Below are 20,032 nucleotides of genomic sequence, written 5' to 3' on the forward strand. Positions count from 1 at the left end.
TTGACCATACCTCGCTCCACATCCACGAAATAGCTGCTATACATCCTGAATCTTAATCCCATTCTTTCTCTCGTTCCAGACCACTTCTACAACTTCCAGCGTCTGGCAATGTGGAACGAACTGTTCACGTTTCTGTTAGCCTGGGTCATATTCGCCTCCATCCTCAAAGTCATCCACATGCTCCGCTTCAACAAGAAGATGTCCATGTTGGCTGGGACGCTGAAGAAGGCGGCCCAGGAGCTGTCAGCGTTCTCCGTCGTCTTTGTCTGCTTCATCATCGCCTTCATGTCCCTTGGGTTCCTCACGTTCGGTGCCAACGTTCAAGGCTACAGCACTGTGTTGGTATCCCTGGAGACTCTGTTGTCCTTCGCTCTGGGACACTACCAGTTCGAGGAGCTCTCCATGGCCAACAGGACACTTGGGCCAGTCTTCTTCTTCGCCTACATCATGTTCGTGGTTCTGTTGATGCTGAACATGTTCGTCACTATATTGAACGATTCCTTTAGTGTAGTGAGAAGCAAGGTCAATAGTGAGAAGAATGAGTATGAAATCATGGCCTTCATGTGGGGGTACTTCCGGTCGTGGATTAACCTCACTGGCCTTGTCCCGAAAGCAAAGGGAAAGTACTCTGGTGGGTAATATACTTGTCTATTCACATGTAAACCTTTTCTTTTAAACCATGTTGTCAGTTTCCATTTTTGGTATTCTCTGCCTCATATTGATTGAGTACTCACTTTTCAGAAATGCGATAGTGTCTACTTGCGGTTTTTAATCATATACTTGAAGCTGATTGGTTATCATGTCTTTATCATAAATAACTGTAACTTGTGTAAATCAGTATATATCGATCTGTGATACATATATAATATTTTATAATGCATCATGTGTAATAGTAATTAATACATCGTCACATTTGAGAAAAGACACCGAATTCTTTACCCCAATGAAGTTCTTTCGAGCGGTGGTGAAGAAAAGTAAAAGTATTCGCTCGTTACACCGAAGTCCCGAGTTCGAATATCCACGTGGGTACCATGTGTGGAGCCCTTTTCTGTCCCATTCAATGACATTGCTGGACGATTGCTAAAACATTCGTAAAAACACCCACACTGTTAACCTTTCATGATCGAATAAAACACAAACCGATTTAACAGTAGCAATATTGTTATAAAATATTCCAGACAATGAAGACTCGCAGGACGATGAGCAAATGCAGGATAACAAACCCAAGACACTTCAGACAGCTATGACGTCAGTTCACCAGAAACTGGACAACTTAGAGCGACGGCTGGACGAAATGTCGGGGCGCCAACCACCGAGAAAGCTGCAGTTCATGACCACCCGACAGGACATCGACTATCTGGATATGGACCTGGACGAGTTCGCCAGAGTGTTCCCCCAACTTACCAGGCTAAAATAACCCTGTGTCTAAAACCTTCAGGATGCTTCCTCTGCAACACAAGACAGACAATGATGTGATTATTGACTATTTGTTTCTTCATATTCAGTCTATGGTTGTCAAGTTGAAAATTACCACGTCATTGCATAGCAATTAATGTGCAGGATGTGTATTACAAACTGAGAGGTCAAAGTATACATCTCTTTATTGGTGAAAGGAAGAGACATACCGCATTCTTTGTACATGTATGTATGAAGTTAACAGTGGTGTATTCATTTACTTTTGTTTCCTATGAGGAACGTTATGATTCCGTACAATTAAAAGCGGCATGAAACTATACTCACTACTATTAACCTCAAAGGAAGGAATGTCTTGATTGATTTTGGTTATCAAACAGAATTAGTATTCTGTTTTAAAAAGCGAGTGTTTGTCTTGCAAAAACTGTAATTGATGATAGTCATTGATAATCACATAATAACACGTATTTTAAACCAACCAACAAGCCTATTCAATAACTCCCACGTCAAATCATTGTATTTCTAATAGACCTTCTGCTGTGTAAAAATAGTTTACATCAATTACACGCCTGTAGCATCACATTGTTGATATTATATAGTCTCTATGTGAATTATTGTTTTCATGTTAAATATACATAATGCATGTATTCTTCACAATGTGTGGTGATTTGTGAAGTAATTGTTCCAAGTTCGATTGCTAGTGCCAGAATGCCCACAGTAAATCCGTCCAATTGTAGTTTGTTGTGGTTAGGCTGGGTAAATAGTATTTTTGCACCGGCTCTCTTGTATAAACGACTATCTGTTGTTTAACAGTGTTTGGTAATGAGAAAATTTACAAAACATACTACGTTTTACTGTTAACTATAATTTATAATGTTATAAAATTGGTATATTCAAACAATGTGATGTGTATTTACAAAGTTATGATAATATTGTTAAACCTGTTACATAGTGTACAGATTACATGAAAACCGACAATTGTACAGATTACAGTTAAACCCATTGCTGAACAAATTACAATGAAACCTATGATTTGACATATTACAATAAAACCTGCAATTGTACAGATTACAAGAAAACCTACAATTGTTACAGATTACAATAAACCCTACAGCTGTACAGATTACAGTTAAACCCATTGCTGAAGAAACCTATGATTAGACATATTACAATAAAACCTGCAATTGTACAGATTACAAGAAAACCTATGGTTTTACATATTACAATACATACTGTAACTGTATAGATTACAATAAAAACTATAGATACACCAAACGACCACCCCTCTGTTTTGGGGTTCTATAGCAAACTGATGGCCGGTGTCGTGTTGTAACTTGGTTGTGTGCTCACCGGCCCAAAGGGCAAGTGTCATATCCTGTTCGTCCGTCGACCGTCGTGCGGCGCGTGCCATCTGCTTCTCCGAAACCACTGCATCTACTTAGCTGAAACTCGGCACACACAATCCCATCATTGATGACGCACATCACCGGGAATTTTGTATCCGATATTGAAGAGTTTCTCCATGGCCATTACCCAGCAATGAAGTATTCATGTATACGTAGTTGGTGGTTGAGTTCGGCATATATGTTCATTATTTCGAGATATTATAAATTGATCTGCTCTAATTCTCTCATAGAGGAGGAAAGGTCGGTAGTTCCATCTCCATGGCTGCGTCATGCTAAAAGACGTAAAAAGATTGTTGGTTGATTGACACCATGAGCATCCATTTACGCAATTCACATGCATCGATCAAATCAGCGAGCCTGACCAGACGATCCCGTTAGTCGCCTCTTACAAGCAAAGTCGGCTTTTACGGCAAACATGGGTTGCTAAAGACCTACTCTCACGGGTCCCGGAATTTGTTCAAGAGGTTCGAGTTTTATTGCCAATATGGATTTTCTGGTCCATACCCCCGTCATATAACTTGAATATTGTGCGGAGTCAAGCAACAAACAAACAAAAATTTGAATTCAAACTGACACCGTGATGCAGGTGATGCAGTGATGCAGGTGAGACCGTTACCACTTTGGTGAAACCCACGAGCATGGTGCTGATCAACCCGGGGTACTGAATCAGGGGACCCGTGAACATCCGGGGTAGAATAAGTCTTCAGCAACCTATTCTTGCCGTAAAAGGCGACTATGCTTGTAAGAGGCGAGTAACGGGATTGGGTGGTCAAGTTCGCTAACTTGGTTGATGCATGTCCTCGTGTCCCAATTGCGTTGATCGATGCCCATGATATATCAATCACTGGATTATCTGGCCCAGACTTGATTATTTACACACCGCCGTCATATAGCTGGAATAACAAAACTTTATCAGGGTGTCCCTTCCACAAAATGATCATATATGATGTCGCTGAACTAATGTTAAGGTGCCGTTAAATCCAACTTACTCACTGTGTGTGCCGATTGCTGCATTCATCACTGTGTTGTGCAGACGGGAGATAGCGGTGTTGTTTTCTTGATTACATTCTGGCAAAGGTAGTCTCGATTCCAACCACAACTGAACGTCACATAATGTAAATGAAAGATTGATGCGTGTCCGGTCTTTCAGTACTAAGCTATTTCAAATTATAAGTTCCACGGACTGTGATTCTAAGTTTTTTATTTCAACAAGTGAATAAAATATATTAATGGAATAAACAAGAAAAGCGTGGTATAGCACATTTATTATATAACAATTCTCTATAATAGATATAAATTAGTTGAGTATTTGTTTTTACATGAAAACGATTTATATACATTTCAACACATTTCTGACTCCAAATGGTTTGTCAAAAGATTCTTTCAAAGACTACCTGGTCAGGTAGCTGTACATCTTGGACGGAATATGATAAGAAGTGTTGGTTTTTTTCACAGACAATATTTGTCACAATTATAACATCAATACTTCAGAGTAATGCTTTCATGTAAAACACCGTTTGGGCACCGTTGTATCGAATCCAGTTTGATGGAAAGCGCATGATATTGGGCTTGTCTGATAATCTGGCTAGATTGGTTCATTTTACAAGCCAGATTGATTCTTGAAGCATTTTCTGGATTCGGGACAGCAAACCACACTAACAGCACATACATTTATCACAGTCTATACGCTATCACAATTCCCGTAGGGTATACAGGTCGTCCTAAAGAGCGATGAATGTGCATTACAACACAGGGATGCTAACAAAATCGTAAGTTTTAGTATTAAAAACACATTTAACGAAAACCGTACTTTCTGTATAAAAACACTTTGTAAAGAAACATTTTAACAGTTGATACATCTATTTCAAAATAATTTTCGATTGGCCGTTGGAAGATAAAAAATACCAAAGACAATTTACATGAGACAAAATGCTCTGTCAGTTTAGATACCTCATTTTAAGTGTATTATTTCAATAAAGTTTATATCAACTGCCTTTAAAAGCTCCTGTACATGAAATATATATTAACATCTCATTTTTTGAATTATCAAAGTAAATTTGTAATATCAGTTAAAAATAATTGGAACAACAGAGTGTATCAACCTAAATAATAATTATATGACTTTCAACTTTAAAGGGTCAGTCTATTGGTAATCAGATCACAATGTCCATTTCGGCGATATATGATTGTTCTCTACAAATAACCGCGCACATAGAAAGACTTGTAGTCTAGGACACACAACTACGTGGTGTGTTACAACCAGATTCGAACTCCTGGGTCGTAGTTGTTTACAAGAGGCTCGGGGGAAGATGCAGGACTCACTGTTTCCAGAAAATGCAAACTGATTAGACTTTCATATGGCTTTAAGTGCAAGCGCATCTATTGTTTAAATGTACAATTTCATGATACCAAGTTTATGAAATATTCAGTGGTATTGCTTTTGATAAAAAATATGGATCATGTTTTGCATTGAGCCCCTTGATAGGTGCAAGAGGACTAAGTAAACCCAAGCAGGCCTTTGAGTCTCTTCCACATGAAGTCTACGATCTCGTGTTCGTTGGACTGTAGGGCTACGTTCGCCTTGACTTGAGTAAAAGCGTCGCCGATGATGGTGAGGAAGATGCTCATGAGGCCGATGTAAATGACGCCGATGAAGCTGAAGAAGAAGATTGGCCCAAGGAACTTCTGAGCATCTGACATCGCATCAAAGTCAAAGCTGCCGAGTGCGAACGCGAACATAGACTCCGCCGCCCCGATGATGCTGTTGTAGGTCACCATTGCCTGGCCGAACAGCAGGTAGGCTGTAGCCGTGAAGGCGAAGAAGTACAGGAGGAAAGCGACGGAGAACACCTTGAGGTCTTTCGTGGCCAGTTTGACTGTGTCCCCTAGCATGCTCATGCGCTGGTTGAACTGCAGCAGCTTCATGAACTGGATGGTGGCCATGAACACAACGACGGCCATGACGTAGCCGTACGTCTCATCGTACAACGACACCGACTGGAAGTTCACGAAGCCGTCTAGGAAGAAAACAGATTATAAAACAATGTTTTTCTTATTTTAATAACATTGAACAGATGAAGAAAGATGACTTTGCCTATAAGTAACAATTTAGATGAAGGCTAGAACAGATCACATCAGAGCATAGCAGGAATAAATCTCTTCTAATGCGGGGAAAATTTTAGCCTTTTGGGCATTCGAACAAGGCCACTGAGTATGTACGCGTACCAACTTCTTTGAGGTGAGGTGAGGTGAAATTGGGTTTAACGTCGCGTCCAAGATTATTGCACTTATATAGCGACGTGAATGCACGTGTATGTGTGTGTGTGGCTGCTTGTACTAGTCCGGACTGATGCCGATTTATAGTGCTAGCTCACTGAGATACCATGCCGCAGTTTAACATGAATACCCCACTCAGACACAGTATACTGACTCCGAGCCGACCAGTCCTTGTTTTAGCCCCTTAATGCCGAGCGCCAGACAGGGTAACAACAAGTACAATCTTTTAACGTCTTTTGTATGACGCGGCCCGGGATCGAACCCTGGACCTTCCGCTCTCCGGGCGGACGCTCTACCACAAGACCACGGAGGCGGTCCCAACTTCTTTGAGGCCATTGGGAATGTTCCGTAGTAATTTCTATGACAAAATACCACTATTCTAAAATGTATTCTGAATGTTCTTCATTAAATAGAAGAACTGAAGAACAAGGTCGAAAGCGTACTTATAATTATAGATAATTTGAAAACAGTTCTGTTATACACATTTTTGACATATAAAGAACGTTCGCTGTACGCATATTTTGTGGCTATTGAGAAATAATCTTACCCGACGCTCTGTCATGTAGCGAGTGCATTGCGATCTCTGTGAGGATGTGCTTGAAGGCATACATGACGATGCAAGCGACGGCGAAGCACAGCAGGACGAACTCAAGGATCATCCAGAAGTTCTTGAAGTACTTGAGTCTCTGCTTCTTTACTTGACTGACACAGCGGATGAAGAAAAACAACGTGAAGCAACCATAGATTATTTCAAACAGGAGCACCACCAGTCCCCATCCACCGACATAGCTCAACAGGCGGAATATCTGGAGAAGAAGAGGAAGAGACATAGCTCAACAGGTGGAATATCTGGAGAAGAAGAGGAAGAGACATAGCTCAACAGGCGGAATATCTGGAGAAGAAGAGGAAGAGACATAGCTCAACGGGCGGAATATCTGGAGAAGAAGAGGAAGAGACATAGCTCAACAGGCGGAATATCTGGAGAAGAAGAGGAAGAGACATAGCTCAACAGGCGGAATATCTGGAGAAGAAGAGGAAAAGACATAGCTCAACAGGCGGAATATCTGGAGAAGAAGAGGAAGAGACATAGCTCAACAGGTGCAATATCTGGAGAAGAAGAGGAAGAGACATAGCTCAACATGCGGAATATCTGGAGAAGAAGAGGAAGAGACATAGCTCAACAGGCGGAATATCTGGAGAAGAAGAGGAAGAGACATAGCTCAACAGGCGGAATATCTGGAGAAGAAGAGGAAGAGACATAGCTCAACAGGCGGAATATCTGGAGAAGAAGAGGAAAAGACATAGCTCAACAGGTGCAATATCTGGAGAAGAAGAGGAAGAAACATAGCTCAACAGGCGGAATATCTGGAGAAGAAGAGGAAGAGACATAGCTCAACAGGTGCAATATCTGGAGAAGAAGAGGAAGAGACATAGCTCAACAGGCGGAATATCTGGAGAAGAAGAGGAAGAGACATAGCTCAACAGGCGGAATATCTGGAGAAGAAGAAGGTACTTGCAATTGTGAGCATCCTCACCTGCTCCCAGCCACCGACATACCTCAACAAGTGGGGAATACAAAGACAAAGAGTAATTGGAGAGTCAGAGAGAAAGAAAAAATAGGATGCCAAAGAAAATGGCATGATGAGTTAAAAATAACGAAAGAGGTCAAAGTATTATAAAAAAGATAGTTGATATATTGTAATACTGCATGATTATAAGAGTGAGTGGGTCGGGTTTGAATCCTAGCATTGTGGCCAATAGTATGAGCATGGCTACTCGGCATGGGGGTACGTTGAGAGACAATATCGACCATTTCTGTGATAAACCATTGCGTTTCCATTTCAGTCGCCCTTGTCAACAAGATTGTTTGTTTGTTTGTCGTTCAACGCCGCACACAGCAATATTCCAGCTATATGACGGCGATCTGTAAATAATCGAGTCTGGACCAGACAATCCAGTGATTGACATCATGAGCATCGATCCACGCAATTGGGACACGATGACATGCATCAACCAAGTCAGCGAGCTTGACCGCCTGATCCCTTTAGTTGCCTCTTACGACAAGTATAGTCGCCTGTTACGGCAAGCAAGGGTTGCTGAAGACCTATTCTACCCCGGATGTTCACGGGTCCCAACAAGAATGAATCATGTGGAATGGGTCAATGACACAACTACTATGTACACTTGCAATGTCAGATGATGCATCAGTTTGATGATTGTGAATGTTACACTGCAGTTCTCGTCATTGACTTAATTACCTCGTTTTCAATCCTTTTTATGATTTTATATTATAAGAATAATAAGAATAAGAATTATAATAATAATAATCCATTTGTATTGCGCTTTTGAGGAGTTGAGGAGTTGACAAGATTAACGGTCATATCACCATGTTCTCCTACCGGGTACCCATGCACTGCCGTGTGAACAGAGGCATATTTCCAACAAAGTCACCTCTACCTCCTGTTACCATGACATCAGTTGTACACCCACCTTCACTTCAACTCTCGCCACGGCAGAACCAGTCGCCATATACTCGATCACAAAGACAGCGGATGCGAACAGGTTCACGTTAGGATTGTACAGGGTGAACTCCATGAACACAGCACGAGTCCTCAGATCCAGCCAATCGTTGTCCTGCAGGTTTGCAACAATCTGCTTCGTCCTGCAGGCCTGTCGCGCCAACAGGGCCACATAACCACCTCCTTTGTACGTGGCAATCGTGGCCACGTAAGGGGCATTGGCAAGTTTGACAGAGCTCTGGTAAACCCAGGGCGTCTTCCACTTCTTGCTGTCTGTTTTGTTCTCTTCCGGAATAATGTCCCATTCTGGAAGATAGGGCTTGGTGTCATCGTCCGTCCAGCCATATTCGTCTCGACAGTGGTCAATGATGGTCTGCATTCGGGGCTGCACTGTACAAGTATCTGAGGACGACAAACGATGCAAGGTTAGCGAGTGATGCGCAGCAGATTTAGGCCTCTCTTGTTTGTGATTTTCTAATTAAGAAAAAGTCAAACGTTTTTCACATGTTATAGGGTTACTAAGTGTTCTCTTCATTAACTTACCTACTTTAAAGATAATAATAAAATGAAATTGCTTTTCTTTCAATCCAGTGATTGACATCATGAACATCGATCCACACCATTGGGATATGATGACATGCATCAACCAAGTCAGCGAGCCTGACCCCCGATCCTGTTAGTCGCCTCTTACGACAAGCATAGTCGCCTCTAACGACAAGCATTGTTTACTGGAGACCTATTCTAACCCGGATCTTCACGAGTAACGTAAGTAAAGAAAACGCATACTGTGGTAGTGACATGTAGTTTTAAAAAAACCAGGATCCAATGAATACCGACTATATTAGGAGAATCTTTCTTAAACATATTTGGCTGTAAAATAACCGATGTCAAAGCTCAAAATTTCCTCACAAAAAAATTAAATACGTCTCAACCTGGAGATATGTCAGTTTGCAACTGCATGCCAAACAATTGTCTCCCCTTACCTTCCTTGACCCTCATCTGCCTGAGCCTGGCCACGCCAACTCTGCGTGTCTGATGGTCATTTATACACGCCCTGTCCTGCCAGTCGGTGATCTCAGAGTCGTTGGCGTAGTGGGTGGCGTACATCGCGGGGATGAAGGTTTGGTTCAACCAGTTCCAGTAGTCGGGTATTGTGGAGATCTAAAACACGTTGGACGTTACCGAGACTGGTATCTACACCTTGATGTTACTCAACAAAGCAGGCTATCCTGAGTGCAGTGGATTATGGGTCTCGTCCCCAGTTACAACTTGTCTGGTTTAGGTAGTCGGGTGGACTCGCATTGATGATGCGTTGAGGAATGTAGCCTTTACTGAGTGCAAGTGAGCACTGTGTTATCCAGGCTATCTGAAAGCAGCACACATGCAGACACGCAGCCACCATATGCTAGTGGAACGAACTCTCTTTCTGCATTATCATATATAGTGTATAGTGCGTGCTTCCATCGGTCGTGCAAACATTAGGCCGCTTTGTGGTGTAGTCCCTTTGTCTAACCAATGAAACAAGAAACGCCAAGTTCGAGCGTGAGGAAAACCAACGAATGATCTGACCAATGAGCACTCAGATTACATCGGCAATAGTTCCCGCGCAACACGTGTCTTACGGCCTCTACTCTAAACCTTCCTTCAATGTAAAGCAACGATATGGTTCGCATAAAATTAATGCACGGAGTAGGGGTCATGTGACTTCCGTGAGTAATATAACGCCCCATTCCATTACCTGATTGGTCACTATTACACCCTAACGCGGCCATACGTATGCACGGTTTATGGAGGAATGCAGTGCCTACAAACCCGTGAAGTACTGACCGTGCATGAGTTTACTAAGGGCATGTACCCTTGGGCCACTGGCAGTACATTTAAACGATTATAAGGTGTGGATATACAGCTGAAGTCTGTAAATGATGTGGCAGTTGCAGTACCATATTAAAAATCGTCAACACCAAAGAGTCTCGGTTATTCTCCGAAACAGATTCCATTGGGCGCAAACGGCAAACAAGCGGTGAATATTATATACATGGATCACTGAAAATCAGTGATGAAACCAGGTATTCGAGAAAAGGGTACGCATGTCCTGCCCTACCGGTAGCACCCGCCACTAACACAAGCTGCACACAGAGGTAAGAGTCTGTTTGTTGTCTGGCGCCGCACAGCTGTTCTCCTGGTCATGGACCAGACAATCCTTTTTGATTTTGTTGATACGTTAATTTTAAATTACGTCTGCTGTGTACATGTAATGTCCTCAGTGTCTGATCACGATCATGATTAGAACGGGACAGGCATCTTACAGTAGTGAGTAAGGGGACTGATATACTGCCTCACGAAACCATAGTGGTGTGTAGGCTTAACTGACAGATACAGTGTGAGGACCAATGGTACACACATATAGATACACATCTTCCCGAGGCAATGGAGTCAACTGACCATTAAAGTCCAGATTCCACCCTTGCCGAGCTAGGCTGGAATTATGGAGTTATACTTTTGCTGGACTAACGCGTCTATGCATAGTCCAATCAAAATCGCGTAATGAAATCAACATCCGGTTCGTAAACCGCCGTGCAGATTTCGGTCGATTGCAGGATTTGCCCACCATGTGTACCGTCAACTTAGCGTCAACAGATATTTTCCAAATCTTTTCTTGAAAATAATCTAGGTGCTCAAGTGATTTAATATACTTCGGGAAGTAAGACCCGTTTTATTACAATATAGATCTTGATTATCGATCAGATCGTCTTGACTAGGCGCCGCCATTTTGTTTGAAGCAAATGCAAGTGATATGAGTGGTGGAATCGACACGACCCATCATAGCCACTTGTGGTGCTACGATCGAACCCAGAAATTCCGACCTAGTTCGGCAAGGGTGGAAACTGGACTTATACAGTCAGCTAACTCCCTTGCCTCGGGAAGATGATAGATACAAAGATGATATATTGATCAAAAGAATACCATTCCTTGTGAAGTGTCTTGTGTATGTATACATACTTAGACTATTCCGGAAAGCGGGGTTTTCGTACTAAGGGGTTTTCAACATAATACCTGTCCAGTGCTAATAATTGTGTCGGCTCAGTGCGTACTAGGTCCAGGACGTACATACATGTATAACCGGTTGGATGACCACCATGCTATTTCGTCATCATGTTTAACTATTTTAGATTTGTTTACGGTCTCGAAATATGCCAAATACAAGTATAAAGCTAAATGCAAACACTCTCTTATAGTCACCTATCTTAATGTCCCAGTTAGTTATACAAAATTTGCTTATCAATGTATTTCGTTCACTTAAGAGCATGTAACGAATATTGGATTTGCAGTCAAAATGACTGATTGTTGACAGGCCTACGCTGATTCACGATATGAGAAACATCTTCTGGGGATCTATTCTCATTTTTTGAAGTAGGCCAATTGCCCTGTTGGGATTAAATAATGTTTAGCATGGTAAAAGAAACCTTTGGGATTTGTTTTCAGAAATGAACAGAACTATTTCTGATATATAAGGCACTTCAGTAAATGATGGACACATACTTTTTCAAACTTGCCGACGAATCTGTTCTTGACGTTTTGACCGAAGCCGAAGCTGTCCGAGTCCCTCTGTTGGTAGGAGAGGAAGAAGATGACGAGGACGAAGAAGGTGTAGATGATGATCTCCTTCAGGACGGCTTCCATCTTGATCTCCTTCAGTCTCAGATCTCTGACCTCATCGAGATCCTTGGTGTCGGGTGGGGCATATTCGCTGTTGGCCATTTTCCGTTGAAGGAGGATGGCTGTAGAAAAGGTTTCAACTTTAGAAATACAGTGATGCATTGTTAAGCCGAAGTTCCTGGGACCATTCATTCCATGTTGCGTTCCTGCAGTTCGAGATAACCACAGTGCCGATATTCTGCCAAGAAGTTACACCGACCCCAATGATAGTTTGTGAGTGAATTTTTTGGCTTCTCGCTGCTTTGGATGGTACTTTAGTACTGTCAGCGTGATGTTGGAGGAAATATCCGAAGTGATGCAAGAACGTTTACCACCTTGGTGAAACCCATTAGGTGTGGTGCTACCACATCTAGAAACACAATCACTTCGATTCTGGGATTCGAACCCGCAATCACAGGTTTCAGGTACTACTGAGGGACGTTTCTTTGCGCAGCGAACTGATGGGCCTTATGAAGTGGCCATAGATTGTTATAAACACCTAACAATATTTTAGCCTATTTGATGGAGTAACGGGCTTTTTAGGCCTGATGAGATCTGATTATGTCATGCTACGATCTACAGCGGGTTTGATTTAGATTGTTTTGAAAACAAACATCCACTCTATGAATAAGTAAACAAAGAAACAATCAATGAAAGTTAAATCACATGTCATAGAATATTACATGAAACACAAACCAGACACTGTGGCAGGGTCCTGCTTCTTGGACAAGAGCTCCTCGTCTGGGGCCAGCACGTTGTCGATGTTCTCGTTGAGGTCCTCCTCGTCTAGCTCCGGCTTCTTGAGTATACAGGCGATGAAGGCCACGATGAGCAGCACCTGGTGGAACACACACGGTCATCAAGATCTGGCAATCGATGATCTGGGAACATTATTGGTCGTATAGTTTTAGTCCAATGAGAAGTTTCATGGCCCACATGGATACAATGTGTGAAGCCCATTTCTGGATTCCTGCGCCTTGATATTGCTGGAATTGCTAAACGTGGCGGAAAAGCATACTCACTCACATTCTTGAACTGTATATCAATTGCTGAAATGATGTTAGACTCTGAGAGAGACATAGACAAATCATTTCCACACTTTGATAGCGCTTGAAGACATGCAACGACTCACTCCACCCCCTCTTCTCGGAATAGCAAATGTTCTGCGTGAATGTCAGATATCCGGAGTGCAAGGTGTGATCAAAGACTACCATTGTCAACCACAGCACCATTAACAGAAGGGACTACGGATCTCACTACTGTCTGATCTTACCTTCACTGGCTGCACGATAATGACTGACTGGAAGAAGGAGAGGACGAAGGCGATGAGCCACTCGTTGGATTTCTCCTTGCCCCACTCCATACTGTACAAGATGGTGAAGAATGCCGACCCTACGACGCTCAGGAAACAAACTGGAAAAAAGAAATTACTGTATTTGAACAAACAAACTTAGAATGTCATCAACCTGGGAACGGTATATGTAACCAAATCTTGGAAATACATTTTAAACCAAAAACACACACATGGATAGACATATTTATTTGAATTGTTTTTTGAGTTAGTAAGGGAGTTGGGTTTTCAAGCCGCTTTTAATAATATTCTAGTAATGTCAGCTTAATTAGGGAGGAAAGCAGTGTATGTCTCAGACGTTTACCACTTTGGTGAAACCCACGAGCACGGGTATGGTGCGACAAACCTAGAAACATAACAGGGGCGAACCGGGATTCGATCATAGGGTTCTGACCTCAGCACAGCAAATTGTGGGGCTTTAGACGACTGGGCCACCCGTGCACCCGAAATGTTTTATGTCAATGTTCAGGGAAGAAGCACATTGTTTGGAAAACTTCTACGAACTGCATCACTTTAGGCTTTCCTACATCAAACTGACACGCTGTGAAATATTGAAAAACTTTCAAAGTGGCGGTAAACTCACTCACTGGGGACTTGGACACAGAAACATGTCTACTCACCAACCCATGCGATATAAGTACACCAGTGAGGGAGACTCCACGGCTTCTTCTTCCTCTTCGTCTTCTTCTCCAACCTGATTTCTTCGTGCCCAACTCCATCCTCATCCATATCATACTTGTTCTTTTGATGGAAACTCAGGATGCCGGCCATGCTTTCTTTGAACTTCTGCATCTTGGTTTTCTGAGTCTTGGATCCAAACATTCCAGCTGAATTGTGAATGTTCTTCCAGCGATACTTCTGGCCTCGTTTTGGTTCTTGTTGGTTCTTCTGCATGATGGCGTTCTTCTTGGGCCTGCATCTTCTGAAGAATGTCACCATGATGAAACTGGCTGGGAACACGATGAAGGTGCTGATGATGCTGACAAAAATGGATTGTAACGTTATTGAGATGGGTCCAATCTGGATAGCGGTGACGTTTTCTTGCTTCCCTTCGGTCTTGAAGAACATGCAGTTTGATATCATGGTGAGGAAGAGCAGTGACACGCAGCACGAGATTCTCTGGACGCGGGTAAAGTTACTTCTCGTTGGGCGGGAGAACACCGACACCCACAGGTGTTCATTGGTCAGTTTCTTCCGAGCGGATGACGAGAAGAGGTGCTTGAAGGCCACCAGATCGTTGAGTCCAGCCACAGGAAGGATTCTGTCAACCATCCCGTCGTCTTCTTCCACAGCCAGCCATCGATCACACAGGAAAAACGATCTATAAAGATATAAAATTTAACATTTACTACTTGAATTGAGTGAGTGAGTTGGGTTTAACGGCGCTTTTAACAGTATTAAAGTTATATCACGGCGGGTCAGCGTGAAAGCCCGAGGTGATGCAGGTCACAGACGTTTACCACTTCGGTGAAACCCATGTGCACGGGTATGGTACTGACAAACCTAGAAACATAATCGGGGCGAAACGGGATTCGAACCCACAATCATGGATTTCTGGAGTGCCCAAGGGACGCAACTCTGCACAGCGAATCGCGGCGCCTTAGACGACTGGGCCAACCGTGTCCCCTAACTACTTGAATACATTAACCGTTAAACTAATGTTAATGTGATTTTGTCTTTTGTGTTTAATATTGCCTATTTGAACATTCCGGTAAATGCAGACAATTTTTTTTTTTAGTTGAGTTATATTTCCATATTTTAGATAGCTACGCGATAAATCGCAAAGAACAATGAAAAATGAAGTGTGATTTATTTCAGGATAAAACTTTGTTCTATGATGACGTCATTCGTGAATATTCGAACATGCACGCGCAACTTGATGATGTCGTAAATTGGACGACGTTATTGTTTAGAGCGAAGTGTCTGGTGAGTTGTTCCCCCATAGATATAGCTGGGCAACGTGGATAAACGCAAAGGCCGAATGACCGCATCCAAAAGTTGGAGAGATAATCGGTATTGGGAGAAAGGGTAGAGATAATCGACGTGCAAATTGTGAGAATATGTGGGAAATACCAAATTTAACCCCCTTTTTCTAAAATTGACTTCTATAATATTTAAATACGTGTCAATATTGTGAAAGCTTGTACATTATATTAACACCCTTAAAGAGAGTGTACATAATAATGATAGGCCCCTCATGGTTTATTCTCTCTGCAGTGTTTTATTGTACGACAAACAACTCCCATCCGTCGTTTATTTCTTAAATAACTAGTTTATTTCCATATCACTCCAACATTTATGTTGGGATAATCACAGTATGGAATTAGCATTAGAATGTTCTTAAGTAACTCGACGTCAGGCAGCAACCTTGTTAGAAGTTTCAAAACCAATTTCAATTTGAGAGAAATAACATACCAAATAAGGAACAATATTTGTGTATGAAGTACTGACTTTTCACCAGTCTGCAGGTCCGTGATTTGCACCTGGTCCAGGTACCAGCTCTGCTGCTTGCCCTTCCCGCTGTTGTCATGCCAGATCCTCATGAAGGCCAAGGACCCCAGGGAGCTCTCCACACTCATCACATAGTTCATGATGGATCCGCGGCCCATGTGCTGAAGATGCAGCAAATCAACGTCATCTTCGCATTTCGGGGTCATATCTTCAGAATCGTATTTGATCGTATGTGTGTATTGACGCATGGTATAATGTTCGCACTTGCTGTGTGTATATGGTTTTGCATATGCGTCTGAGGCCTTCATGCAAATCATCTTCTAACTTCTAACTTCCTAAGACAAAAGTATGTTCGATATCAGCAAGAAGATACCAGCTATTTTTCTTGATAATATTTTTATCACGCAGTAACAATTCGTGTCGTTGTATGTAAGGGCGTGGCTAAGGTTTTGTCAGGGACAGAATATCAGTGTGGTCAGTGCTTCAAGACATATTTTCTATGGGAGGAGGTGCTGAACATTTTTCATTTTCACAACAAAACTTTTTATTGTTTTGAAACGTGAATCAATTTCTTTTCCAGTATGGTCGGTCATAAAACAGGATATAGTCCACCACCTTCACAAGTACAGAGAAATAGCATCAAATATCAAATTTATTAGTGTATGAATGAATCCCCACCTTCCGCTTGCCGTCGTCCAGTCGTCTTACGCCGGTGTCACTGTCGTCGCCCGAGAGGATGATGCTGATCTTGGAGTCGGTGCCGGCGTTCTTCCTCATGCCGGTCTGTATCGACACTTGGTAGTGATAGTTGTCGGTTGGGAGGTTGTCAACCAATGGCGTCGCCCCCCACTAAAAGCAACCATTGTTATGGTGTTATTCGAGGGTGTTTTGCTCTTGGCGTTGTTGGTGTGAATGAGTGAGTTGGGTTTAACGCCATTTTGAACAGAATTTCAGTTCGCGGCATGTCAGCTATGTTTCGTAAAAAGTGACAAAGGTCCTACAAGAACTGCCAGAATGAAGATGTGGAAAGAACATGGATCCTAATCAGCGCGAATCTGGAATTCGAAGCAACGACCCTGGCACTAAGGGAGGCAACACTTCACTGCGAATTGCGCCGCCTTAGACCCCTGCGCTCCCATTGCCCTTCGTCGAATTGGAAGACCAGAGGGAGTGACAGAAGTCAAACCTTAGTTTATATTATACATTTATGATATGATAACGCGTGTCATATTTTGGAAGCCATTACGTTAATACCAACCACCGTATCAGAAGATAACTCTACAGAGCCGTTGGTAACTCCATTTAATTTTAAGAGAGATTTGACATTCTTCAGAGCCAAACAACGGACAATTGAACATCATCTGCCGGTCTGAGGTGTAAATAGAAAATAAAAAGAAACATTGGTGTTTTATGGTATCATGTTGGATGAAGTGAATGAGTGAATTGAGTTTAACGCCGCATTGAATAGTATTTCATTTATATGAGGGTGTGTTAGCTTGATGTGGCAGGAATTCTCTGTGCAGATATGCGTCATCATGGCATACAAGAAGCCTATTACCGTGGGATCGAAACCCTGATTGGTCCTGATTATAGGTTTGTCAGCACCAAACCCTTGTTACTGGTTTCACAAAGGATGTGAACGTCATACATCACTTCGGGCTTTCCATACACATCAAGATGGCATTGCTGTGCATTACTGTTCAAAGCGGCATTAGTCGAAACTCACTCACTTTAACTCATCTTGGTTACCTTCATGATGTCTTTCTTGTCCATGTACCGGGCCCAGATGAGGCCGATGACGTAAATGCCAAGGATGGAGATGACGGTGGAGAAGACGGCGGCGTTCTCGTTGAGGTTGGCAAACTTGGCCCACACATTGGTGAAGTCGATTGTGTTCGGGGCGACAACGAAGTCGGAGCCGAAAGACGTCAAATGTGTACAGAGGCATTGAGTACGGTACTTGGTCGTGAGTGGGCCAACCTGGATTAACATCAACAAGAAACAACGAGTTAAATGTACATTGTAATAAACGTAAATCGAACTTATATATATTGAAACATCGTTAAAATATGCTACATATATACATGTGTAAAATGACTGAAATTTTCAGTTTGGCAATTTACAAAACGCCAAAATAATTCAGTCATTTTACAATTATTTTTTCTGTCAGATGGCTAAAAGTTATTAAGAAATTCAAAAGTGCTTAAAAACATCACAATAACTAATTATGATACGATTAAAAGCCCAAAATTAATAGATAGATAGATAGAGTTTCGGAAAGCGACTGTTTGACATAGAGAGTATGAGGTAAGTACCGTGCAACCTTCTGAAGACCATGCTTCTTCTTCAGTGTCCCAGAAGCGACACCCGGACACCAGGTTCATCATCTTGTACGTGTTATTGGTGGTGTCCTCCGAGATAGACACCGTCCCACCTGGGGAAAAGCAAGTGCGGAACGAAATATTTAAATATTGTATTGTGAGTGAGTTGGGTCATAGTAATCAGAAACGTATTTCAGCATTACGTCTGTTTTAAGAATATTTCAGTCATATTACTGATGTGAAAGGAAACCCCCAAATGATGCAGATTATAGACATTTTGCCACGGTATGGTGCTTACAGACTGAGGACCATAATCACGTCGAACCCACGACCATCGGATCCTGGTACGGCTATGGGACGCAACTCTTCTAATCTAATAATGGTGTTTTAGACCACATGGCAATCATAGTTCATTTGTCCACTTACGATGCACGTAATATATGTAATAAATATTCAAAATGATAACATTATTACGTTTCAGTTTAACGCCGATCCAGTAAGACCCGTTCATTGACGTCAACGTCGTGGGCACAGTGACGGTGTACTTCAACTCGTCGAGTTCTTTCTCTGTGACGTTATCGAACTTTGACAAGTCGTCCTTGGGAACATAGTCTTTGAAGTCGTAGTGTGTCTCGTTGGGGTGGCTGTCGTACATGACAAAGACGTCGTAAGCTTCATTGGCGTTTCCAGGACGTAGGACAACCTGGATAGAACTGTTCTTGTCGGTGAGGTTGAGGGGGTGGTAGTTGATTGATGGAGTGTCGCTGTTCCATTTAGTGATCAAGACGAACAAACTCGAGGAATAGGCGTTAGGGTCACCTATTTGGTTTTAGAGAAGAAGATATTACCAGAAGTCTGGTGATTTAAATTGTGGTTAAATTATACTCTTGTTGGGTCATTGCACACAGCATCTGGATCTCTGAACACAACATATACATGGCATCGATGGTTAAATGCTTAAAGGGTTGGGTTTTGATAGTACAGAAAATATTCTACTCCAAAAAAGTTAAAGAACACCGATTCGCTCATATCATGTCGTGGCATTACAGATTTTCTTTTTAATCTGAGGCCAAGTTATTTATGTTTTCGAGCATTTGCTGGAACAATTTTTTTTTAAAAAAGTCCCAGGCGCCCGACAGAATACTGAAAGATTGACATGGCTGCACTGGTTACTCACGGCTCATCCACATCTCGATGGGCTCAGCAGTGTTCTTGACCGCCAGCTTGCTACCCCCACATGAGTAGCCCAGGCTCAGCACGCCCTTACCCACGCTGGACTTCTCCTTGGAGAAACTGAACGGGTTGTCATTGTCTCCCAGGAACTGGAACAGTTTACTCACGTATATACAGTAAACTACGTTTATAACGAACACGCTTATAACGAACTGAGCTATATAACGAACTTATTTTTTAGTCCAGGCCTCCGAAGGTCAGAGTGTGTCACACGGCTACCACGAATCGATTGTGTTTTCAATTTAGAGGTTTCATATGTAGATTTGATACCTGTAAACAAATTTCGCTACCAAATGAGTTAGCAATAAAATGAAGGTCAAAGTGTTTCACAAGGCTACCACGGATATAGTGGAGGGCACGTACTTG

General features: G+C 42.3%; 2 protein-coding genes across 3 annotated transcripts in view; one reads left to right on the top strand and one right to left on the bottom strand.

The window, feature by feature from the left end:
- LOC124140428 overlaps positions 1-2,726 on the top strand; it is a 51,613-nt gene extending 48,887 nt beyond the window's left edge. The window contains exons 37-38 of the mRNA XM_048382696.1: positions 80-631; positions 1,179-2,726. Coding sequence (XP_048238653.1) covers positions 80-631; positions 1,179-1,417 — 791 coding nt within the window. The 3' untranslated portion in view covers positions 1,418-2,726. The remainder of the gene's footprint in view (positions 1-79; positions 632-1,178) is intronic.
- A 1,283-nt stretch (positions 2,727-4,009) lies between these two features.
- Positions 4,010-20,032, bottom strand: part of LOC124138807 — a 37,347-nt gene continuing 21,324 nt past the window's right edge. The window contains exons 10-23 of one of the 2 annotated variants that reach the window (XM_046505683.2): positions 19,611-19,755; positions 18,908-19,252; positions 18,428-18,546; positions 17,862-18,092; positions 16,791-16,961; positions 16,113-16,273; positions 14,282-14,982; positions 13,584-13,723; positions 13,007-13,148; positions 12,155-12,393; positions 9,598-9,775; positions 8,586-9,016; positions 6,643-6,901; positions 4,010-5,836 (exon numbers count right to left, since the gene is read on the bottom strand). In XM_046505683.2, the coding sequence (XP_046361639.2) occupies positions 5,316-5,836; positions 6,643-6,901; positions 8,586-9,016; positions 9,598-9,775; positions 12,155-12,393; positions 13,007-13,148; positions 13,584-13,723; positions 14,282-14,982; positions 16,113-16,273; positions 16,791-16,961; positions 17,862-18,092; positions 18,428-18,546; positions 18,908-19,252; positions 19,611-19,755 (3,783 nt within the window). In that variant the 3' untranslated portion in view covers positions 4,010-5,315. Of the gene's footprint in view, positions 5,837-6,642; positions 6,902-7,232; positions 7,590-8,585; positions 9,017-9,597; positions 9,776-12,154; positions 12,394-13,006; positions 13,149-13,583; positions 13,724-14,281; positions 14,983-16,112; positions 16,274-16,790; positions 16,962-17,861; positions 18,093-18,427; positions 18,547-18,907; positions 19,253-19,610; positions 19,756-20,032 lie in introns of those variants that run through there. The other variant, XM_048382697.1, reaches the window with a different exon arrangement.

The sequence above is a fragment of the Haliotis rufescens genome, unplaced genomic scaffold, assembly GCF_023055435.1.
Source record: "Haliotis rufescens isolate VD_foot unplaced genomic scaffold, xgHalRufe1.0.p SCAF_40, whole genome shotgun sequence".
In the NCBI taxonomy this organism is placed as follows: domain Eukaryota; kingdom Metazoa; phylum Mollusca; class Gastropoda; order Lepetellida; family Haliotidae; genus Haliotis; species Haliotis rufescens.